This window comes from Phoenix dactylifera, unplaced genomic scaffold, assembly GCF_009389715.1.
Source record: "Phoenix dactylifera cultivar Barhee BC4 unplaced genomic scaffold, palm_55x_up_171113_PBpolish2nd_filt_p 000189F, whole genome shotgun sequence".
NCBI classification, from domain to species: Eukaryota; Viridiplantae; Streptophyta; class Magnoliopsida; order Arecales; family Arecaceae; genus Phoenix; species Phoenix dactylifera.
In genome coordinates, this window is record NW_024067716.1 from 416,456 (window position 1) to 442,650 (window position 26,195).

General features: G+C 39.6%; 1 protein-coding gene across 2 annotated transcripts in view; it reads right to left on the reverse strand.

The window, feature by feature from the left end:
* Positions 1-16,055: 16,055 nt before the first annotated feature.
* Positions 16,056-26,195, reverse strand: part of LOC103697147 (protein SUBSTANDARD STARCH GRAIN 4, chloroplastic) — a 68,597-nt gene continuing 58,457 nt past the window's right edge. For both annotated transcript variants that reach the window (XM_039117186.1, XM_039117187.1), the window contains 2 exons: positions 16,783-17,055; positions 16,056-16,519 (listed from right to left, as the gene is read on the reverse strand). In XM_039117186.1, the coding sequence (XP_038973114.1) occupies positions 16,373-16,519; positions 16,783-17,055 (420 nt within the window). In that variant the 3' untranslated portion in view covers positions 16,056-16,372. The remainder of the gene's footprint in view (positions 16,520-16,782; positions 17,056-26,195) is intronic.

A 26,195-nucleotide genomic window follows, 5' to 3' on the forward strand; every position in this document is an offset into this window, starting at 1 on the left:
AAACCGATCCAAGCTTTCTATCTCCCCGGGGTGCTAGCTCTCTTGCAGAGATAACTTTGATGGCTGATATCCTCCCTTTCAATCAATCCTTGATTGTGCTTGGGAGGAGGAAGAAGAAGGATGAAGAGAAGAAGAGGAACGAAGCCCTGCAGCCTTCTTTTTCTTCCTTGCGTTGGAACCAAACGGTGGAGGAAGAAGGAGGCCACCAAGATCCTTTTCTTCCCTTTGTTGTTGGTGGCTGAAAAGAGAGGAGAGGAGGGTGGCCACTTATCATTAGGGCACCTCCTTTCAAAGCCTTATAAAGGCATCTAGGGCTCCTATTTGGTTTAGTCCAAATCATGAATCAATTGGGTTCAATCTATGCTAGTCCTAATCCTATTAGAACTTGAATGAACCATGACTCAATTGAACTCTTCAATCCTAATCCAATTAGGAGTCATGTTGATTCATTAGATTAATAATTAATTGGGACTTAAAAAATTCTAATCCAATTAGGACTTGTTTAATTCTAGTCCTAATCCAATTAGGACTCTAATTTGAATTCGAAGTCCTAATCCGATTAGGACTCTAGGAATCCTACTCCAAGTAGGAATCCAAATTTAATTCAAAACTCCTAATCTAATTAGGATTGTAGGAATCCTACTCCAAGTAGGAATCCCAGTCCTACTCCAAATAGGATTCCCAGTCCAAGTAGGAATCCCAGTCCAAGTAGGAATCTCAGTCCAAGTAGGATTCCTAGTCCTAATCCAATTAGGACTCTAGGAATCCTACTCCAAGTAGGACTCTTGTTTTAAGTCCAATTAATTAATTCTCTTTGTTCCTTCTTCAGCTTATTATCAATCGAATTGATTACTTGTGATTCCTAATCACGATTCAACCATCGGATCGGTCAATGCCTCTAGTGTGTGTGACCCCATAGGTTCTACTCTGACTGGTAGTGAGATATATTGTGATCTCTATCACAATATCATTGAAAACTCCTTTCAATGGGTCGGAACGATTCCAACTCTACTCATTAGGGCTTATCGATCATCGAGATAATCTCTATGAGTCCCACCATCCACCAGTGACACCTAGCAGCATATAGTGGCTACCCAGCAGAATAGAATGATGAACCTCTAGGTGCAGTTATCATGTGATACAGTCTTTCTATCGTGGATCCCTACAGGACGGAGGTCATGGATAACTCGTCAAACCCCTTCGTCTGTCATATGTCAAGATTTATTTGACTCGAGTTCGATAGTGGAAAACTCTTTCTCCACTTTATATTACTGCCCTGGCCAAGGTCTTAGAACTCAGTCTAACAAATCACATAGGATCACTCCTCTTCTATCAAGGTCGATAGATTCCATGTAAGTGCATACCCTACTCCTACAGTGAACTTACTGCAGCCAATCTACACTACAAGGACCCATATGACTAGAGACCATGTATACGTGTAGTCAAACTACAATAACCTCACTGTGAGTAGCCGAAGCACCGCAGGTCAAAGAACCAGTCATACTACTGCAACATCAAGCAAGTCACTGACGAGTGGATAGACGTCCAAGTAACTTCTTATCTTGGTCACGCTCAGTACCCTTGTTCTCTAACAAGCACCTGCACTATCACTTCAGTGTCCCTGCACTGTGGACTCAAGTCTCGTCCATCCAGAAGAAAAGTGATCTGTGCACTGATCGGATCGATCACCGTCCTCGTGATGATCCATTGATCAGGAGCATTTAGAAATTAATCACCAATGATACATGGCTCAAATTCTCAACTCTTGAGAATATGCATCATCATCTTATTAATTTCTTAGATGATTCATAGACACATAATTAATATGAATGAAAAGATGCCTTTTATTTATTCAATAATAAATAGTCAAGTACAAAATTATGTCCCTAGAATTAACAATGTGTCAGCCAGATTGGCTTCTAGGGCATACATCTAACAATATTCAAGAACAAATCGTCAGATTTTCTCTTCTATAATTAAGAATTTCAAGTTTAAAATATTAATTAAAAATTCAGAAAACTCGAGCAAAATTCAAACAAAATTGAATGCACATACTGAGGGGGAGAATCTGAAATTCTAAAAAAGCAAATTCATTAAAAACATATAAGCCAAACAATTGATTGCATAATTTGAAGGCTTATATAATTCCAAATAAAAGGGGGAGCGTTAATTTCAAAGTATACTGACTCATACCTTTCAATTTTGGATACACTAAATGACTAGACATTTGAATTCATTTTGAAACTTTACTACAATTCACTTCTTGATTGAGCAATTCACTTTACAAATACTCAATGTTTTGTCATCATCAAAAAGGGAAAGGTTGTGGAGTGATTGAGTAAACCCCTATTTGATTTTGATGAGCTCAAAGCATTTGAGTATATTTTATATTGTACTAATGAATTCAATCTAGTGTTTCAGGCAAATATGTGTGAATTTCTAGTAAACTGCCTTAAGCTTTGGTTCAAAGTAATTTGGATAAGTATAGGACTCGATTTCGACCAAAGTCTGCATCCCGAGTCGACTCCGGAGGATTTCGAGTCGACTCCGAATGGTATAAAGGTTCTGGCACAAGGTCGAGTCGACTTCGATACTCTACGAGTCGACTTCGACTGAGAACAGACAGAAAGACAAAAAGAAGAGTTTCATACACTGTCAGCGAGTCGACTCCAAAAGGTTTCGAGTCGACTCCGATGCTTGTCGAGTCGACTTCCGACGGTTCCGAGTCGACTCCAAAGGGTAACAGACAAAAAGACAGAATGATGGATTTTAGACCCTGTTACCGAGTCGACTCCAAAAGGTTACGAGTCGACTCCGACGTTTAGGCGAGTCGACTCCTAGATATGTCCGAGTCGACTCCCAGAAGAAAGCAGTCTGAAAGACAGAGAACCAATCTTAGAAACCTCGTGAGCGAGTCGACTCTAAGAGTTCCAGAGTCGACCCCCAAATCAGCCGAGTTGACTCCAACAAAGCGCGAGTCGACTCCGAGGCAGATTAGTTCAATAGACAGAGAATCAATTTTTCGGACTCTGAGAGCGAGTCGTCTTCCGAAGATCTCGAGTCGCCTCTCAAGAGAGCCGAGTCGACTCCAAGAATACCCAAGTCAACTCGAGGAAGAAAAACAGAAAGATGGATTTCTGGAACCCTGCGAACGAGCCATCTCCCGAGTGGCGAGTCATCTCCAGATGTTGGCGAGTCGACTTCAGGTTTGGTCCGAGTCGACTCCAGGACGGGACAAGCACTTTAATTCAAATTCTGAACAGTGAACGAGTCGTCTCTAGGAAAGCATGAGTCGACTCCAGCAACAGCCGAGTCGACTCCAGATCGCACGAGTCGACTCCGATCCCAACGGATACATTGTCAGGATGTGCAGACGGGACAGAACGGTTATGAATTAGTCTCTAACGGCTATTTTTCAAAGAAAACTACTTAAATAGCCAGAATGAATAGTAGTAGACAACAAGAGAGCTATTCCATCTGAACATTAAAGCATTTCAACTACCAAGAACAACAAGGGAGTCAATACAAGAAAAAGAAGGAAGAGGTGCATTCAACACAAATCTGAAAGTGCTTCCTTCGCATTCAAGGCTCTACTATTGTCCTCCATCATTCGGCACATTCAAGAGGAGACTCAGAAATTGAGAAGCCCCCACTTTCTCATCGGAAATCTGTTTGAGGACTTCTAACTCCTCTTTGCTTATATTGTTCTCACACTTGCTTTTTTAGAAGCTTTCTTTGTGCACTTCCAACCTCTGTTTTTCTTACTTGATTCAATCAGGGCCTGATTGAATCAAGAATTGTAAAGTTTGTTGGTGAGCCAAAGGGAAAACCAACAGTGTAAGGTTGTGGTTGGTGAACCGGAAAAAACCAACTGGCTTTGATTGTGAACCCGGAAAAATAATCGGGTGGTTCTAGTCGGTGAGCCTATAAAAACTGACCGAGTTCGTTGTAAACTTGTGAAAACAACAAGTTGGGTTATGAGCTTGTAAAACAACCGGCTGTAATCCTAGGGATTATAGTGAACTCCCAAGTGCGGCTTGGGGAGTGGACGTAGGAGCAAGAGTTGGCTCCAAACCACTATAAACTTTACTGTGTTTGCATTGGCTAATTGTCTCTTTCTCTCACTTCACTCACTGCATCTGGCAATCTAACTATTCTGCTTGCATTAGATTTAGTTAATTACTCATTATACTTTTAATTGGTCAAGATTTAATTAAAACCCAATTCATCCCTCCCCCTCTTGGGTTGTCTCCTTGGGCAACAAATGTCATTTCTATAGGCATTTTGGCCAAAAATGGTTATGAAATATCAATAAAAAAGGATTATTGAATATCATTGGGAATGGTGCTGCTGTAATAAATGAAATTATGAGTAATGGTATTTACATTTTGTCACAGCCTGTTCATGTAATGTACAAGTCCAATAAGCGCCCTAGAATAGATAATATCACGGATGTCTACCTTTGGCATCATAGGCTAGGTCATATTAATAAGAACAAGATGAACAGGTTAAGTAAAGAGGGAATCCTCGATGTTAATGATTGTGAATCATTGACAACCTATGAATCATGCCTTCTTGGTAAAATAACCAAATCACCTTTTACCAGAAAAGGTGAACGAGCTAGTGATTTATTGACCCTTGTACATTCTGATGTATGTGGGCCAATGAGTACAAATGCTAGAGGTGGGTATTCATATTTCATTACGTTTACAGACGACTTTTCTAGGTATGGTTATGTCTATTTAATGAGACATAAATATGAATCATTTGAAATATTCAAATTATATCGTAATGAAATAGAAAAACAAACTGGAAAGAGTATTAAAACTCTTGATCAGATCGAGGAGGTGAATATCTCATCAGTGAGTTTTTGACATATCTAGGAGAAAATGGAATTCTCTCCCAATGGACTCCTCCTGGTACACCGCAATATAATGGTGTGTCAGAAAGGAGAAATCGAACTCTATTAGATATGGTTCGATCCATGATGGGATTTGCTGATCTGCCCATATCCTTTTGGAGATATGCACTTGAGTCAGCATGTTATATACTTAATAAGGTTCCAAATAAATCTGTGAATAAAACACCACATGAGATGTGGACGGGACGGAAACTGGTGCTCTTTCACCTTAGGGTTTGGGGGTGTCCGGCATACGTCAAACATTTGAAGACAGACAAACTTGAATCTAAGTCTGACAATTGTTTCTTTGTTGGTTACCCTAAAGAAACTAAAGGATATTACTTCTACTTTGCTGAAGAACAAAAGATGTTTGTAAGCAATAGAGCAATTTTCTTAGAGAAGGAATTCCTTGGTGAAGGAACAAATAGCTCTAATGTTGAGCTTAGAGAAGTTCAACATGTGGAAGACCCGACACCATCTACTGAACCAGTTGAGTCGGATTTGATTAGATCAGATCCAGAGCCCATATTATATGCACCATTAAGGCGATCGGGTAGAGTACCACGTTAGCCGGACAGATATAACGGTTTCTTGATCCGGGATGGGGATCCTATCGAACTTGATGAAAATGATGAGGATCCGATCACATATATGGATGCAATGCAAAGGTATGACTCTGATAAATGGCTAGGAGCCATGCAATCCAAAATGAAATTCATGAAATTCAATGATGTATGGACATTAGTTGACCCACTCGAAGGGATTAAACCCATAGGGTGTAAGTGGATATTCAAAAGGAAAAGGGGCGCAGACGGAAAGATAGAGACTTATAAAGCTCGTCTGGTTGCCAAAGGATATCGTCAATGTTATGGTATTGACTATGACGAGATGTTTTCTCCCGTGGCAATGCTCAAGTCCATTCAGATTGTGCTTGCGATAGCAACACATTTAGATTATGAAATCTGGCAAATGGATGTAAAGACCGTATTTCTAAATGGAGATTTAGAAGAGGAGATGTATATGATACAACCTGAAGGTTTTACATCTATAGATGAGTCTAAGGTGTGCAAGCTTCAAAGGTCCATTCAATACTGGGGCCATAGCTCAAGCAAGAGAACCCAAAGCACATCAGCGGACCAAGCATATTCTACGTCGCTACCACCTAGTTCGAGAGATCGTCGATCGAGGTGATATTGATCTTCAGAAGATCGACACAAAAGAAAATCTGGCTGACCCATTTACCAAAGTCCTTGGCATCAAACAGTTCAACGAACACAAATCGAAGATGGGTATTAGATATTGTGCCAATTGGCTTAGGCTAAGTGGGAGTTGTTGGAAATTGTATCCTAAATGTCAATCGTCGGCATGTTGATGATTGAATTTTGTAAATAAATTGACAAATCAATAAAGTATTTATTGGCATTATTCATCATTTTACATCTTCAAATGAACTCTTATATGATGAAGTCCTTAGAATTTATTAATGATAAAGAAGGATTTATCTTTGAGTCCTTAAACTAGTTCGCGACCAAATGATATGTTGTTACAAGAACGACAACATTATCGAGATTAGGTCGTTGTGTGACATATACGTTGGTTGTCCTCTTAACCAAGGAGTGTGGAGACACTGGTATGCCACACAGGTGAAGTGTAGGAGTACATTTCACTGAACGTGACCAATTTTGGAACGCTCTACTGTCAAGAGATGTTCCGAGTGGATATGGGTATAAGTTTGGCCCTCTGACCTGAGACCGCAACCTGTGACTAGCAAGCAACTCACTGTACTTTGGTACCGGACTACCTGAATTTCTAATTCAGTGACGGAAGGTCAGTGGGTGCAGTCAAGTACTTGCGTAGTCAGTTATGAGTCAAGATAGAATTGACCCCTTCTGAAAGCAGGAGATAATGTCTTGTGATTAATTTAGCAAAACCTTGGCCAGGATAATCCTAGTGAGGAGTCACAGGATATCTAAAGTAAATCACATAATGGATGTACTAATTATATGGTTGACAGTGAGCTCTAAGTCATCCTGGCATTAGGAGTCAAAGGGATTGAATTATACAGTAACCATAGTCCAGGATTTCAGAATATTTGCTTCACATATATTCGGCCTATCCGAACGTCGGGTACCATTGCTAGATGGTCACATCAATTAGGATAGGAAGTTGTTCCTATACTACCGGTTTAGGTTCGAACCTATGAGGTCACACGCCTAGAAGTTTCCTGATTGATCAAGAAGGCTGATGAAGGATTAAGAATCATTCAGGGGTAATTTGGTCAATTTGATTGGTAAATTATCTTATAAAATAATTAAAGTAATTATTGGAGTATTAATTAGTAATTAAATTACCAATAAACTCAATTTTATTGAGTAATTGAGCCAAATTGAATTGGATTCAACTTTGGGCTCAATCAGGGTTTTGACCTGATTGGATTAGGTCAGAACCAAAAGGACTTAAGCTGATCAAATTAATTTTAAATTAATTTGTGCTTAATTGGGGATTGACCTAATTGGATTAGGTCCAACACAAAGTAATTAATTCAATTTGATTGAGTTTGGATGAGCCAAAATTGAATTGGATTAATTTTGAGCTCAATCAGTGTCTGACCTAATTAGATTAGGTTCAACCAAAATGCTTTGTTTTAATCCGGATTTGACCAAATTTGATTAGGTGCAACCCAAAGGGATTAGGCTCAGATGATGTGGCAATTATCGGTGACATGGAATTGGATTTCATGAATTTTAAATAAACCAAAATTATTGCATGGCGCATGGACCCATTGCTTGACACATGGCAACATTGTTTGTTGTTTGAATTTGAATTCAAACATTAAGCAATATATTAAATAATTTCATGCATCAAATAACTTTCCAAGCTGACGTGTGAAACTTTGAATCATTTAAATTCAAATTTCAAATGAAATATATGCTACAAGAGGAAGGAAAATTCTGCCGCATGGATTTCAAATTTCTTCCCTCTTGTGCATGTGTTTAAAATTTGAATTTAAATCAGATTTGGTTGAGATCTGATTTGGGTTGTTCCTATTCCACTGCATGCGCCAACTAAAGGAGATTTTCTGAAGATAATTTTTTGAATTTTGAATTAAATTTGAAGGCCATTAAAAGGGGTCAAATATGGGCGCCGACAAGAAATCCATTGCAGCCTTCTTCCTCACATGCCTCCTCCTCTTCTTCTCCATTTTAGATAGAGTTTTTAGGGTGAATATCTAGAAGATTCAAGATCAGATATGAGTTCTCTACTTTTCTTACAAACCTCATCTCCATCTGCTTCAAGATGATTGATCAAGAGTTGATTAAATCCCGGAGAGCAGATTTCAGCTTTCAAGTGTTCTGCAGCTGCTAGCACTGTTGCGGAAAAAGATTCTTCAGGGCTTCACGTGTACTTCTCATAGAGGTCATTCGTGTGCGTGGCTGTGAAGTCAAGGATCTGATCCACAACTTTCATCCATCATAAAAGGTATTAATCTAGCATTAATCATTTATTATGGTGTCAAGGTTTAGGTCCGATTCTCCGAGGTTTTACCCTCTTTTGGGGCTCCTCACGGAGATATCTCCAGAATCCATTCGATGGATATTCGGAGATTAATTGGAATAGAGTTCTTAAGTTTCAGATCTGATAATTAATCATTCATAAAAATTTTAGCATAATTGCTTAAACGATTCCGGCATAATTCTATGTATTCTTAAGGTGCTGATTTCTAGATTTGATCTTGTAAGCATGCATGAATTAAATTATTTGATTCATTTTTTTGCTGTATTTTTAAAACTTAAAAAGAACTACGTGTAAATTGATCCCCCTTGTGAAGGGGTACGTAGGCAATCCGATCAGGTTCAGCCATGGTTTTCAAAAAAAAAAAAAAATTCAGCATGCTAAACACCGAAGCACCTAGGATGCACTTTCACCTTCCTCCCCTCCCTCGGAAACGGTGAGCTCGGCCGCAGCCCTCCTTTGGTCGCAGCGAGTCCGGCCATAGCCATGGCTGTAGGTGGTGGGTTCCTCCCCCACCGCAGTGGGAACAAAGAAGCCATCGGCTCCGACTGCGGTTTCGGCCGGGGACGCCATGGGCTCAGCTGCGGGCGTCGACCGTAGGTGCCGCAGGCCATGGCTCGGCGCCTCCTGAGTTTGCCTTTCTCCCTTTGCGGGAGAAGAAAGGGGGAAGGAAAAGAGAGGAGAAGGAAGAAGAAAGAAAGAGAGGAGGAGAAAGAAAGAGAGGCAAGGAACAGTGAAGAAAAGAAAAGGAAAGAAAAAAAAAAGAAAATGGATTGGGTTAATGGGTTGGGTTCGGGTTAATAGGTTGAGTCCGAATCCGATCCAATCCAATCCGATTTAAAAAAATTAAATGGATTTGGGTTAGTTCGGGTTGGGTCTAATCCAAATCCAACTGGGTTCAATCAGATTGGAATTTAAATTGATTAAGCTAAATAAAGTTTAATTGGGTTGAGTCCAAGTTTAATTGGGCTTGAACCCAATTAAATTGGATTATGCAATGATTGGACTCGAGCTAGCCTTGGGCCGAGCCCAAAGTATTTTAAAATGGCAGATCAAATTGGATTCAATAGGCTCGAGCCAACCCTAATCCAAGCCTAAATCAACTGTTAGAGACCAAATTAGCTGTGGGCCGACCTTGATCCAGGCCCAAATAATTAAATTGACCCTGGACCAAAGTTAGACTCAATTAGACCTTGGGCTGAGCCCAATAACCCAATCAGAAAACCGAATTAGTCTATGTGGGCTCGATTTGATTTTAAACCAAGCTCAAGCATTCTTATAGTGGGTTAAATTAAGCTGGATCTGGCCTAAAATTGAGTTCAGAAGCCTTGTAATTCAAATTACATGAAATTAGGCTAAGGGCCTGCAAAAATAAATAAATAAGTATACTTACTAAATAAATGTCCCCTTTAACATGATAGGTGATCAAAGAGGCATTTAGCAAGTTTAAAGGAATTTTTGAACAAATTGAAAAGATAAGTAGCATGCCTTAATCTTATTATTTTATGGATCATGTATACGCTTGCTTACATAATTTATAAAGTGTTATTTATGCATTTTAAATTATGTACTACATGAATTATGATGTTATAATTACATTTAAAATAGTACTTGTGGCATAAGCATAAGATTAGTTGTTTAAGATACTATTAATGAGTTTTCACTCTACCTATGAGTATGATTTGTGAAAAGTACTACTTATGGGCTCTCAGATGCTATGGATAGCCCCCACCAGTGGATAAGAATAACTGAGCATATGGGCCTCTGCCAGTGGGTAAGAATAACTGACCATATGGGCCCCCGCTAGTGGGTAGGAATAATTAGGTATAACGATCCCTACCATGGGAATTAAGTACGGCCCTAGCTTTAAATGTGAGAGTATAGATTTTAAACCTGAATTACCGGCATAAAGTTTCACGATGCATTTTGCACATTTACCAATTTGTGAAAAGTAAGTAAACTTGCACTAATCTTATTGTTTTATAAATCATGAAAATACTTTGTTTATAGAAATTATAAAGTGTTATTTATACTTTCAATTATAGGATCAAGCATATGCTAGTAAGTGTGCATGATTTACCAAAGATAGCATGGTTCAGTTATATTATGTATTCCATGAAATATGGTGTTATAAATGTATTAAAATGATATTTGTAACATGATCATGAAATTAATGGTTTGAGGTACCATTAATCAGTTTTCAAATTACTTATAAAGTACGATTTATAAAAGTTATGATTTATGAACTCTCAGATGCTATGCATAGGCCCCCGCTAGTGAGTATAATAAATTGGCATGTACATATGGCCCCCGCCAGTGGGTAACAATAACTAGGCATACTGATCCTTGCCATAGGAGTTAAGAGCGGCAATAGCTACACTACTATCTGAGAGTATGGATTTCAAATCATAGAATAATGGCACAGTTTTATGATGCATAAGCATATTTATGAAATTGCATGATTGTACATGCATTGATTTACAGCTCGATTTGAGTATATTATATATATGAAAAATTGTATTTGATGTACATCTTAGCTTCTCAAACCCTACATAAACATGTTTAGCATTATGTTTGATCTGGTAAGATCATGCACGATTACTTACTGAGCCGTGTAGCTCATACCAGTTTATTTATATTTTTTTTTCAGATCACCGTCGGGGTTAGCAGCAAGAGACATCTTGCATCAGGTTCTTTCTGGGCTAAAACAAACATTTTGTGTACATAAACTATTTTGGTAGCTCTGTACTTTGGGTTATCCAGAAAGTTGTACTGAGACTGTTATAAATGAAGGTTGACTATTTTAACTACCTTATTATCCTGATATGTGGCTTCATCCTATTATGAGCGATAGTCTGCAAAAGCACGGCCATTATGGATTCGGGTATGGGTCGTGACATTAGTAATTATAAGGCAGGTATTGTTCCTCTCTTTCTTTCTCTCACAAAAACTTCGTAAACAAAAATAAATGATTCTTTTAGTTCTTTTTTATGTCCTTAGAATTAATTATTGACTTGGTTGAATTTGTTTACACCCCATCTCACCAATTTAGATGTCTTCCTCAATGGCTAGGCGTCTCTTCTTAGCAACCAAACGTTCAATTCTCAAGTAGTTAATGCCCTTATGGTCGGGTCCTTAGTAATTATAGTGCAAGTACTCTTTCTCTCTCTCTCAAAAACTCTACAAACAAAAATAAATTATTCTTTTAGTTCTTTTGTTATGTCCTTAGAACTAATTGTGGATTTGATCGAATTTGTTTACACTCCATCTCAACAACTTGGATGGAGTAAGTGTCATATATGAAATTTGCCTTGCACAGACCGAGGTATGTTAGTTTTATGTTGGATGGGATTTGGCTTGCAGTTATGCCATAAATAAGGTACGTGGAATCATGAAGGAGAACTTCTAGAATCACTAAAGACGATCCAACAAGGACTGTTACAAAAGTTCAACAGTTATTCTACAAGTTTTGTTATGTATAGAAATAATAGTATGGTATAAAGAAAAGACCATCAACCCATCAATGAAATCAGTCTTACCTTACCTTTTATCTTTACTTTTCAATTCCTTCCACTTACTTACCATTAAGACTCTAATTTTCTTGCAGAATTAGCAATAGATTACTTTGGTCATAGCCCTTAGCTACACCCTATCCTACTCCATCCTTTTTTCAAACGAGCGGTGTGATGGTAGTAAAAAATCCATAAAAGTCAAGATACCTAGACCCACATTACAATCATCATCATCCTCCGATCATTCTATTTTTGGCTAATCCAATGGCAGTGACACGCCCGTGCAACCTAGCCATCTAGCTTGTTACCACTCTCTACCAGTGAACAAGTTTTCTTGATACATTTGCCTCTCTCCACATCGAAAACAGAGAGATGGAAATAAGTTTTTGGTATGTTTGGTGGGATGCTATTGCATAGTTACCGTCATGCTGCTATGCACGAAGATTGATGAAGTAGTTGCAAGTAAAGTAGCCACCATGCTAAAGCCATTTATTGAGAGATTCATGGCCAGTTCAGTTTTAGTGGTGGAATAGGTTGAGTGATTTATTTCTGTTATTGAGAGCTAGTATTATATGCCACAACATTTTCCCATCCATACTGTAGTGAAAGCATTCGATCTTACCATTTGTTAGATGAATCAGCTATCCTCAAGAAACCTAACGTTTATTTTTTGACCCACCTGAAGGACAAAGTTGAAGATCGCTCTGTGGAGTCCTCGACATCTATAGACTGAGGTAATGAGAAAGGAATCCTACAGTTGAATGTAGCATCAGGGCAAACTGAACATGTATCGATCGATGGTTTGGTTAGCGTCAAGCCAGCAATTGAACCTAAGAGAAGAAAGGTCATTGGAGTTATGCCACCACAAATCTCCACTACTCATCCTTTAGTGGTAATAGATAATGGGCAACCACCTCAGCGCATACCACGACATCCTCTTCATCAACAACCATGCAATCCTAATTTATATACCAGGGAGCAACCTGTTAAACAGCCAATGGCCTATGCCTCTCTAAGAGCTAGAGGGCACTAGTCATATTATTGGGCAGATTCTCCTCCAAATCAGCCGCATCCGCAATACGAATAATGTGGACGGTAAACATAGCGATGGGCCGATCATATTCTTCATGACTTCTATATGCTACTCAAGTTTCTCACCTCTACTAGATCGCCAAGGTCTGCGCATATTATTTAAGTTCATCTATCCTAAAAGGCCGACGGATGTGGTGTTAGATACATACCATCATCCAACTGACTATTAACTTATGGGATGTGGATCAGGGTATCGTTTATACCCCGTCCCAATATAGATGGCAGCCATGAGTAAGCACCTTGTAAACCATTAAGAGTTTAGAATTAGATGGAAATCACATGATTACTACTAGACATGACAGGATTCGGCCATAACAGTCTAGCCAAAACAAGTGTAGGAATATAGGCTGACTATGCAAAATGTAAATGAGGGAGAAACTAGTATGCCTTTCTAAATTCCCACGGTATAAAATGTTCATTAAGGCAGCTACTTATTTAGCATCTTAAACAACTACAAATAATCATTGAACGTATGAGGGGATTATACTCACTCTGTAGTTATTTCCTTTCTTTTTACCAGCTACTTTTCTTTCTGTATGGTTTTTATACGATAAAACATTCCACAATTTTGACGTATATATGCTACGGCCGAAGACTCTGCAATCTGGATAACATAGGGAAGCCCAGTTGGTCTCATTTCACCCACAGAAAAGTGGCCTCATTTCTGCACCAATGCGTTCTTTCTTGTTGGATCATGGCAGGATATTGGCCAACATCTGTCTTCATAAGACTACATAAAAGTGTTACAGAAATTCTTAGCTAAAAATAATGAAAACTTAACTTATACAAATATTAAGCAGCGCGCTAAGATATTTAGAACCAACAGCTATTTAGAGTGTGCAAAGATCACAAGATTCCAACAATTGGATAAGTACTTGGATTAGAACGAGTTTTAAAGGCTAAGAAAAGCCTACAATGATCACGCAAATCATCCTCCTTCCCCCTCCCGGCCTCCAACCACAAGATCAATGGAAAGCTAGTATTCAGATTGCTGAATTATGAAAAATGCTTCTACAAGTAGCAGTTTTTGACTATAACCATCAAGCTTATCATTCTGCGCTATAACAAAATATACCTTTCTGTCCTTATTTCTTGATAGAAGTTTTTCGCTACAGATTCCTAACAAAAAAATGAAAGGCATATGGATTTCCCTTATAGGATATACCACTGAGTCAACAGTGTGGAAATCTGAAATGGAGCAAGCTTTGCAGAGATCCGAGCAGCAGCTGAAACTAATCTACTTAATTGTAACAGGTGAAAACTGGGAAAAATAAAATTGATCCTGGGTTGGGACCTAATCATTGCTCCCCATGTTTCAGTCATAGTTTCTTGGCGCTTATTTATAGCATATGGGTAATATCATCCTCCAATTCAACTTTTATGTAAATGCTTCTTGCTCATGATGTAATGTTCTCTTTTGTCATTTTAGCACCAGATCCCTGCTTTGTTCAACATGCACAAATCAACAAACACAACAATGTATTATCTGCAAGGTACACTATATTAATTTATGCCAAAATATGTGCAAAGCAATATATATTCCAAATTCAAGTAATTGTGGGGCAGAAAGATGCATAGATATGGAGGATATGAAATCTGCAATCGACCATGGTACTCAATAATACTAAACAAATCCCAGAAGTCGCACTAGGATGCTAATGGTGAAGGTTCGCAGATTTAGGCATATAGCATGCTTCCTGAGCAACTCCTACAGTCAAGCACCAAAGGTCGTAAGAGTCTTTGACAATATTTTTGTATGACTAAAGCATGAAGCAGTGAGGGTTTTTACCATTATGCAATGAAATTAAAGTCATAGAGAGCTAATGTAGTCTTTTTAACGGTGTACATATACCTGACCATCCAATGCATGTTCTTGAAATTTGGAAGTTATAATGTCATACAGTTTTGCTTTGAGGTACATATATTTGGAATAACGGGGACTTATAACTACTTCGTTGCTTCTTTCTCTTCTTTTTCCTGTTTTCCCTAGTTAATTGCTCTTTTCAGGCTGATTACAATAATTAAACTGGATACAGTACTCTTGATGCAGACATGGTTCACATCCTGGTCGGTTTATGATAAGGTAAGAAAGCAGTAACGCAGCTATCATATTGGCCTTATACTAGGGCTTCAAAACATTGTGTCATCAACCTTTCCCCTATATTACAATTGATGCCTGTTTCAGAGATTTACTCCTCATAATGATCCATGATTTTCAAAAAAAATTAACACTTATAACGATCATTTTTCTCTGCAGATTGTAGCACAGTGACAAGTGTGTCCAGGTAATGCAGGTAAATGGCGGACAATATGACTGAATAAAATTTTGAAAGTCATGAAATCAGAAGCCATAGGTCCTGCAGAAATGCACATGCAAGAATTTAGCCTTAAAGTTAATTTCAGAAACACCAGAAAATGAAGCAGATTGGAATCGAAAGTAATGTTCAAAATTGTCTCAAACCTATTTGACTTTCAGAGGAGCTTCCAACCTGCTCCACATTATATTTTTTTATTTTTTTAAGAAAAAACTATGTTTATAGGCAAACCTGTCTGCGATTGCTGCAACATGCCTATCTGCATGCGTTATATCCATTATTCACGGTTAACATAACTCCATTTGGAGATGGTGCGGGTGGGAAGGCCCCAATCTACAATTTTCTCTCTGCTTCCATGCACAATTTAGTTTCAAAGAAATAGAAAACATGATGGTCAAAGGGGAAACTCTCTCAGTCTGTCGGGGAATTGCAGCTTTATTGCTTTCAGCTTGACATGTAATAACAATGGTAAGCCCATGAAGAATGTATGAAATTTGATTTATCACCAATTCAAAAGATAATCCAAAACTACTTGCCTCGTACACCATAAACTATACAAAAAGTTTAACATTAATGCAATCCTTGAATGCAAGAGTGAAGCAAACAATGAAGAAAATAGGAGAAGAATGAAGCAAATAGGAAGTAAATAGGAGAAGCTGAATATAGCGCAATTATAGATTACAGACTTGTAGTTATCTTAGGTCAAAAAATGTTTTGCAATACTTAAATCTAAAAAAATATTGTCTTCTTTCCTTTGATTCCATTAACAAACAGAACTTGACCCATGAATATAGGGTGTATAGGACCTTTTAAAATAGGCATTTAAAAGAATGAAAATTAATGTACAACTTATAAACAAGCTGACTTCATCTCTTAGCAAAAGAATATTGATAGTGTAACATATATACAAATAAAAATAAATTTACGATTGCAGAAAAACCTGAACATGGGTTCAACTGCAGATGACTTATCTAAAATACATCCTGACGCATCACAAAACTGGATGACCTTGCATTGCAGGGTTGATGAAGGTAAGTGTATCAATCCTGAGATGTTGCAGAGTATTCAAAAAGCAGCCGATTAGATGGGTAAGATTGGAAAAGAACTCGGAGGCGGCTTGTAAGCTGGTAGATTAAAGTCCACTGCATAGCCAATTCTGAGTCCTTCATCTGTCTAACAACTGAAGCCTGCAAAAACAGATCAAAATGTACAATATATAGATTTACTCTGGGATGACTGCTCTATTGGGATAAATCTACTTAAACAATCGTTCAAATTATCTGGTAAAAAAAAATTTATCTAAGTTATATACATTTTATAACATCTTTATCCTAGCATCATGCATATGCATCCTACTATTACCTATTAATATAACATTACATGCAAACTTAAGATAGCAACTAAAAATAGTTAATGGCACTAGTAGTCAAGGGTCATTTGATGAAACTACCTGAAGGCGTTTTCCAAGCTGAACTTCAACTTCTGTGCCAAAAGATATATTGTTGGCCAGAGATTTAAGTGGGTCAACTGCAGGATCAAAAGAGAGCAGACTTGGGATCTGAGGAGCATACACTAGCCTCCACCTTGCCTGTCCAAACTCTCCCTTTCCCTCTATTCGTGGCATCAAAGCTTCAAGTGTTGCAGTTGCAAGTTTCTTGAATGCCAGCTGACCATCCCCTTCCAACAAAGATTCTGCTAATTGACTCTCAAATACCTTGGCAGCCTGCAGCAATTAGAAATTCCCTTAAAGTTGATTCTACTAATAAAGGAACAACAAGAAATATAATAAACATAGCAACAAAATGTGGAAACCAGAGGACATGACAGTGACACCTACAAATATTTAAAAAAAAGTAAGTTAGGGACTTTTCCTTAGCAGACTTGCATACTTAACACATTGGACAATTACCCAAATAAGAGTTAATGTATCAAATTAAGCCATGCCATGTTGACTTGAAGTTGTTGAAATCAAGAAGGCGATCTAGGTCGTAGCCCCTTTAGTTTATTTCATATATCAATACATTGTGTACATATTACTCCAAATAAAACTCTCTAAAAGGTTCACTTTTCACACAAATTACTGCCTAAAGGTCAACATATACAAAAGGAGACTCAAGCTTTATTCAGAAGTTAGACGGGTTCCCCTCTTATTCCTGGTTAATACTTGCCACATTTGTTGCAGTGGAAGAATGCCAAATGCGCCATCTTGAATAGGGACAGTTTAACTTATAAATAATAACATCTGCTAAAAGTAAAAATGTTGGATGGAGTTCTACTATTTAATTTAGACCCATAAGATCTGAATTTCCTGTCCAAGCATCCTTGCAACTGTTTTTTCATATATTTGTAAACCAAATTTTCTGTTAAACACTTCTCACTAGGCTCTTTCCAAATAGCTAAATTTTATATTTTTTATGCCGACATTTTTCGTGGCGCTCTAGATTATCAGAAAGTTCAGAGTTATGAAGACTCCATGAGTTCTGGGAGATGGAGGAGGTTGCACAGACCCAGTGGACTCCAGCGATAGAGGTTGTGACTCCTGTTGGCTTCAGCAAGTCAGGGTTGCATGCCCAACTCCGTGATGACTCGTGTTAGGGTTCCTGCAAGATGGTGGCTGGCCATAGTAATGCCTCAGGGCAGGGCAGGGATTGGTTGTTGGTTCAAGGTTGTTTCGAGGGCAGAGGATGGTCAGTCCTAGGCGGCTATGGCTGGAGGTCCTCTCCAATGGTCATCAAAGAGTAAAGTCTCCAATAAGGAAGTTGAGAAACTCAGGCAACACTTCATGAAGGTCATCATATTTCCTAAACAGGTGTTGGAATCAATGTGTTCTGAATGGAGATCAGCATTAATTGGGAAGACTTCAGGGAGCAGATTGGGAGAGGAATTCCTAACTAGAGACTCATGGAACAATGGATGCTGGAAACTAAATTGGAGATCATCCCTATTGCAGAAGATTATTTCATTTTCAGGCTAAAGTCTGATGAGGAATAGCTAATGATGATGACAAAAGGGCTATGGATAGTCATCAATCTGCCGCTTGCCCTTGAACCTTGGCAACCTAACTTCAAGGCATCCAAAACTCCCATTCGCCAATCAGCCATATAGATGCATATGGATAAGCTTCCGTCGAAATTTTGGGGCGAGGAGATATTTTATGACTGGGAAGTCACTATGGTGTTATAACTAGGCTAAGATGTTGAAGAAAGGGGCCTACACGAGCGTTTGTGTTGTTGAACACCTCTTTGAACCTCTATTCCGTAGGATTTCTCATATTCAGCCATTCCCATATTCTGTTAGACTTGCAATCATATTGATCATGTCGCCATTGAGTGTTCATTCCTTGAGGCTTGTGAGGCGTTAGCCAAAGTCGGTCACAAGCACAAGACACAGGGCCCCCCTGGGAGACACCATGGAGATGGTGGGTAGGCATATCGTTAAAGTGGGAGAGGTTGATCCTAGCAACTAGGGCAAGCAGGTGGAACCAAATTGGCTTTTTGGCCTGTGGTTAGCTGCTTCTTGCTAGCATTTGTGACGAAGAACATAAAGAAGGAATGATGCTATAAAACAGCCCCAAAACTTAGAACTCTAACCAAGTCTAGTCCAGGTGAGTCAAGTGGGTCGATTTTGGACTTGATTGCCTTGGAGGGATTGAGGGGAGACTAGGAGGCATCTCTAGTCTACATTAGCGACAGGGAGGTGGAAGTTAAGTGGCGAATAGAGTCATACGAGCAGAGGACAAAAAGATCCTAAGGGTCATGCGGCAAATGGCAAGCCGTATGAGGGAACTGGAGGATCTTCCTTTCATATTATGTCGACTTGCAAAGACAACGTCAGCAATACATTGACGAACAAAGCTTCCCCGATTATTGTTGGGTCTCCAGAGGAATCTTGTCCTTTAAATGATGTGGCAAGGGACCAACCCCCATTAATAGAGGAGATTTTGGAACGTGACACATGGTCATTAATAAAGGGACCTTGAGCCAATGCAAGTCTACCCTTGTATTAATGACAATGGAGAGATGCACTGGCCCATAGACCAAACTCCAAATTTTAACAGCCACTCCATAATGCATCTGACTTCGAAGATTTATGCCCAAAGACAGAATCCACCTTGGCCACACCAAATGTGGAAAGGAAAAGACAAGTGCTAGGCCCAGAAATTGGCTATAACTTGCCACGTGGCATGCAACTCGCCTACCACCTCCCTTTCCCAATCTCCCCACCTTGATTCTAGGGTAACTGTAAATTAGGGAAGGAGTGCTCTGCCTACTCCCCAACCCATTGGTACTGAAATGAGGGTAAGCACGTGATGCTACTGGTCGAGGTGAGAGGGCCATAGCACATGACATGGAAGCTAAGGTGAAGGTGAGTCAAATACCCTCTAGTCCTAAAGAAGTCTTAATCGGGGGGTAGAGGAGTGGGACTGCCCCATGCTGTGCCAGTTCTTGCAATGGAGAATGTGGCTCCAAGGCAAGGGGATACTCCCTAGGATTTGGCCATGCAATGCTCCAATACCCGCCTGAGCATGAACAAGAGTGTCCCTAGCTCAGGCCTTCTACTAACTTGGCTAAAGATCCAAGGAATGATGCTAATTGCTTCTCCAATGTTCTTCGTAGTAAGGAATCGTTGAGTGCTTCGATGAACGCTACAAGAGCCTCAGTGGAGGTAATCCCTCCCAACCCCCTCATCTATAATGAATATCTTAGTTAGGAATTGTATGGGGGTGGATAAGCGTGCCTTCTTGATAATGCATCATAGGTTGTCTACATAGATTGGATGTTTGTGGTTTTGGAGACCTGACTATCCAAGATTTCAATTGCTCGTCTTCATAGATGCTTAGGACTTTAGTGGAGGCTAAAGGCAATCCCATCTCAAGGGTAGGCGGATCTATAGCAATTTGAAATCTTGATTTAGGGGATACTGACATAATCTTAGTGCCTAACCAAATTCTCTATGTTATCATCTCTCCTCCTAACATTGAGCTAGCCTGGCTCTTGGGGACCACTTATGCTAGCATATCTAAAGTGGTTCACCATCAATTATGGTCCACATTCACCAAGGTTTTGCAAATGAATCTACTGACGGCAATTATGGCAGATTTTAACTGCATTTTAAGTGAGGATGATAGAGGAGGACAGTAGCTTCATTACCCTCAGAAGAGCATTGAATTAAGGGATTTTTCATAGAGGAACGGACTGTTCAACCCGAGCTTCTTTGGGCCCCAATTTATATGGTGTAATAATCGATATACATTAGGTAGCATATGGAAAAGGTTGGATAGAGCCCTTTCTGATAAAGCTTAGATGAATTACCTTCCTAAAGCAAACATGTTTCAACTGTGCGCTCGGATCACTACCCATTGCTCCTTATTAGTATAGATGCAACATCTCAAGGTTTGACTCTATTCAAAGTTTAGAACATTTGGTTTTCTTATGTTCGACCATGGGAAAATAACAACTAGTCTTGGCAGCACCAAGGGAGAGGCTCATTGTACTGAGATTTTCAGAAGCTTCCAGCAAGAGGGTGCTAAAATAATGGAATAAGGAAGCAGGGGGCATCTTCTGAAAAACTGCAGCTCTTGAATAGAATATTTCATCCTTACAACATGAAGAAGATGAGGGTGATGGTTTGTCCAATGATTATTGCAAGGGCACATTACAGATACCATTATCTGTTACGGTAGTAAAAGCAGTTCTGGAAGTAGAAATCTGCCTACAGTGGCTGCCAAAAAGTGATCAGAAACACCAACTTCTTCCACCGATCCATGATCTGAGATGAAATAGGATCACCTACAATGGAAATGGGGCTCGTGAAAGGATTGAAAAGGAGGACAACATCAGACCAAAGATTTTCAATTTCTTTCGTGATAGATGGAATCAAAACACTATTTGTACCTCAATGGCTCTTCCTTCTATTCGAAGTACTCTGGATTGTTTTGCTCAGGGAGAGCTTTGTAAAGAAGTGACCAATGAGGAAATTGAAGCCAATTTAAAAGCTATGGCCGCAGATAAAGCTCCTAGGCCCGACAGATTTCCACTAGGCTTTTTCATATTCTACTGGCCTACTACACACCATGATCTGTGTTCCGCAATGAAATACTTTTTCTCCTCTTCCTCAACATCTAGCCCATGGAAGCTACTTTAACAGTGCTAGTACACAAGACTGATAACCCTTTAAGAGCCTCTAATTACCAACCCATTAGCCTATGCACTACCTTGGATAAGTTGGTTGTGAAGATCTTGGCAACTAAATTAGGATGGTACTGGATGGCTTAATGTTTGAGGAGCAAGCCTCTTGCTGGGAGTAACATTATGTACAATAACCTTATAGTGTAGGAAGCAGTGTGCTCCCTCACCATGCCAGTTCCACCTCTTCTTTGATGGAAATTAAAGTAGACATGGAAACGGTATGATAGAGTTTTCTTGAAGTTGTTATGCATCAAATTTCAGTTTCCTACTCATTGGTTTGGATGGGTAATTGGTTGTATAAAAGATTCTTGATCTGTAATCATAGTTAATAGTGCCCTTCGACATTCTTCACCTCCACTGTTCGGCAGAAACATGGGTTCCTATTATCCCCATAATTGTCGTATAATGTGCAGAAATACTATCTTCTGGACTTTGTTAAGCACTGCAGAATGGGCAACTCAATAGATATAGGCCAAATCATAGTAGCCTAACTATTATGCACTTGCCATTTGCAGATGATTGTCTACTATTATCCAAGGCACGGCAAGTGATATAGAGAAGTCTATTGTTATTTTTAGCCTAAAGACCCTGTCGAGCCGAATCCCTAAAATCTCTTCAATCCTAGGGGGATCTCCAATAGAGAGCCTTGGACGCTATCAGCGAATATGATTAAAAACAGACATGCCCCAAGATGGCTGACTTGTAGTTCATCATGGATAATATCCACCCTTAATTGCACTCATGCAAATGCAGGGGTGAAAGTGGATCGGATGATATCCATCTGGATCCGTTTTCATATCCAAATCTATCCGGATATGGATATAAATTTGAACATCCAACTAAAATCCTGATTCGTGTCCATATCCGTCAAAAAAAAAATAGATATGGATATGGATGGATAATTATCCAATATGTATCCGAATATCCGATTCCATTTGTACCTCTATTTAATTTTATATGGCACTCATGAACTTTTAAGAAAAATAAATAACCACATTAACATGCTATTAACTTGATTTATCATCCACTTAGTAATATTTTTGATTCTGTGGTCATAAAGTTAAATTATCCGATTTATATTCGTATTTATATCCAATACTTCTGCTTCTAATTTGTATCCGTATCCATTTAAAACAAATATGGATATACATTGTTGCATTTGACTAACATCTGTATCCATATCTGTATTCGTCAAACAAAACAAATATGGATATGGATATGCTAATATGTGATCCGATTTCAGCCCAATGGAAATGGCAAAGTTTGTCCGTTGCTGGCTCTCCTACCAATACAATTGTGGTTGCCTCCTGTATCCAGCTCCTTTCATTCATAACTATGTCATTTTCCTTTTCAAACTAGCTAGATAAAATTATTTGGAGCTTTCTTTGGGGCCATCAAGCTAATAAGAGAGCTACATATTGTTGCATGGGAAGTTATTTTCCAACTTAAGCAGAATAGAAGGCTTGGTCTTCCTCACCTCCGAAAATGATGGGATGCTCTGCTCTCTAAGAATATCAATCAAGTTATACTCATCCCGGAAAACTTATGGGTTTGATTGGTATTGACCATGTGTCGGACTGCCTAGTTCACATTCGAACCTACCTCGACTAGCTCTACCATATAGAAACCCATTACGAGAGCTAAGAAGATCCCTAGCCAACTTATTTGGTTGATTGGGAAGAGACAATGAGCACTCTCAATGATCTTAGATTCCTCGCCACCAATGTTTGCCAAACTAACCTAAACCAGTCAGTTCGGCTTGTACTAAACCGAACCAACACAAAATTAGGATAGTTTCAACATTCGTGTTGACTTAGCTTCTAAAATCTCCACAACCCTTTGGTCAAAGGCTTCAACTACTTTCACTCTCCTCTCTTCGACATCAACCAACGCCGAGGACGATGCCATCGCCCTCAATAGACGCCGAGGACGATGCGATCGCCTTAGATTAATGCCATGGAGGCCTTTGTCGACATCTTTAGCTCTGATCTATGGTTAGGGTTAGGGTTTGGGGCATCTTGCTGCCACCACCGACGAGGTAAGCCCCTCCCTCTCTCTTCCTCCCTCCCTCCCCCACCTTTTCCTCTCCCTCCCCCTAGTTCGGTATGCCTTGTATCAATATGGTACATATATGTACTGTATCAAACCAATCATTGGTACGACCCCTGATACTAATCTAGCGAACCTTGCAACCACCTTATCCAGGCAAGTAATGCTGGTACACATGGATTTGCTCCAACAGTCCCCTACAATGTTGTCTCTCATGAATGGTGAGGGGGTTGGAACTTAAGTCTTCTACAACAGTGCTTCCCACCATAAATTATCTAAGCAATCCTGACACCTTGGTTATCTTGAAGGGAGGGAGCGATCTACTTTGTTGGAGTAAGGGTTATAAATCATCAGTTAGAGTCTCTGATCTCCATCGATAACAAATTCAGCAGCAAGCTCCTCAGTGGCTCTACTTCAATGGGTTCGGAATATATAGTGTCACCAATGTTTGCTTTATTTCCCATGAAAGTTAGCTTGGTAGAAATCATGGTTGGTGGAACCATCCTGAACCGTCCGGTTCGGAGCATATCGAGCTCTACCGGCAGTGGATCGGGATGGTTTCGGCAACCAAAATAAGAAATTGGAAAAAGAGGGGGAGAAGGAAAGAGAGAAAAAGAGAGCACGGGAGGGAGAGGGAGAGGGAGAGGGAGAGGAAGAGGAAGGAAGAGAGAGGGAGGTGGAGGGCCACAGAGCCGTGCAGAGGAGAGGCTCCGCCGCTGGTTCTTCTATTTCGTTCAAACAGGGGTCCCGGAGGGGGGGCCCTTTATATTTTCAATATTTTTAAGTGAAGTCGGCAAAGGACCCCGGAGGGGGGGCCCTTTGTATTTTCAATATTTTTAAGCGAAGTCGGCAAACCCTTTGTTGACCTCGACTTCAACTTCGACTTCACTTAAAAATTATGAAAATAAAAATAGGCCCCCTCTGGAACCCCTATTTCAAACAACATAGCAAAAATCGAAGACAGAGCCCCTCCTCCGTGCGGCTCGCCAGCTTCCATCGTCCTCCGCCACCCTCCTCTCTCCCTCCCTCTCCTCCCCTTCTCTTTTCCTCTCTCCCACCCCCCTCTACTGTGTCGGTACGAGCCCGGCACGGGGGCGTACCAACCCGTGCCACCGGACAACCAATCCAAACCTCAATTCTGGCACAGCAGTCCTTGGTAGAAATTATGCACAATGAAGTTCTTACAGCCTGGGGGCTAGCATCTCTCATCCGTATATAGTGAAGCGATGGTGTTGAATACATAGACTATCAAATATTTTATTCTACAACAATTGCCCAGGTTTGGCACCTTTATAAGGTACAAAGCCCTTCAGCATATATCTTTCTAGGTACAAGCGTATGAGTTCCTTATGCTCCTAGCAAAACAGCTGTGATTGCCAAAGTCTATTTTGATGTGTCTATTTTGGCAATTATGGAAAACTATGCAGTTGTGCTCTTCTAAGATACTGCCACCCACCCGCACAAGATTGTTCCCACAATGAAGCCTTTGGCTCCAAAATTTTGGGAACCATCAATGTGAACATTATGAATTGTCCCAGGATCTAGAACTCTCGCTTAAGACCTTTCTTGAGCCCTTCACCCCATCTCCTTGTTCAACGTGAATCGCAACTACTAGGCTTTGTGAAGGTCAAATTTGATGGCTTCATTGATTCTTCCACAGCTGGTGCAGGCTACATGATTCAGGACCACCTTGGGAGGCCGTTGCTGCTGCTATCTTGCTTGGGAAGCTCTCCGCTAAGGCTGACTTATGTGCTGCTTGGCATGGGTAAGAGCTACCTACCTTGTGCTAGGTGCTAGATGTTACTGGAAGGAGACTCGGCAACTATTATAGCTTAGATCAATGGTAACCATCCTCACCTTAGAAGTTTTCTTGCTTTACTCCCATCTCTCAGTGAGTTCAGAACTTGCCAATGCTTACAAGAGGAATCGACTGGCGAATTAGCTAGCCAACCTCGGCATGACATCTGTATTTACACAACAATGGTCCAAGTTCTCCCGCCCACGATTGCTCTGCTGTTTGTTTTTTTCCAAAATTTGTTAAATTTGTTAGATTGTAATGTTTTTTTTGTCAGGCTATTAGGTGTCTTGTTTTCTTTCTAGGCCTCTGCTCCCATGTACCCAATAGAAAAGATAATCAGAAAAAATTTTCATAGATTCTTCCATTATTCCATTAAGTTTCTTTTTTAGTTGACATTATAATCCACTAGCATCATGCACATGCAATGAATATGACCGAGGAAAACATGGAAGATGCTTAAGAACGCAACAAAGTGCACGGGAGTGTATCTAAGTGCCCAAGAAAAGATATTAAAAAATGGAGTCAAAATAGGAGAGTTTCCATTACATAAGTAATTATGCAAGGGAGAACACCAAAAATAGATATTTCTAAAATACATTTATATTTCTTGGTATCTGACATGCTAGAATTACTTTGAAAAAAATTAATTGCCTTTTTGCATTGATACTATGGTCGTAGATATCTTATTTCATCTACCGTGTTCATAGCAAAGTTCAAAGTTTCTACCGCAACTAATCATTTTTGGCTCAAACAGATTGGTTTCAACCAAGACCAGTTCAAAAATTAATGAAATTTTTAGTTTAAGTCAGTTTTAGCCAGTTGTGGCCA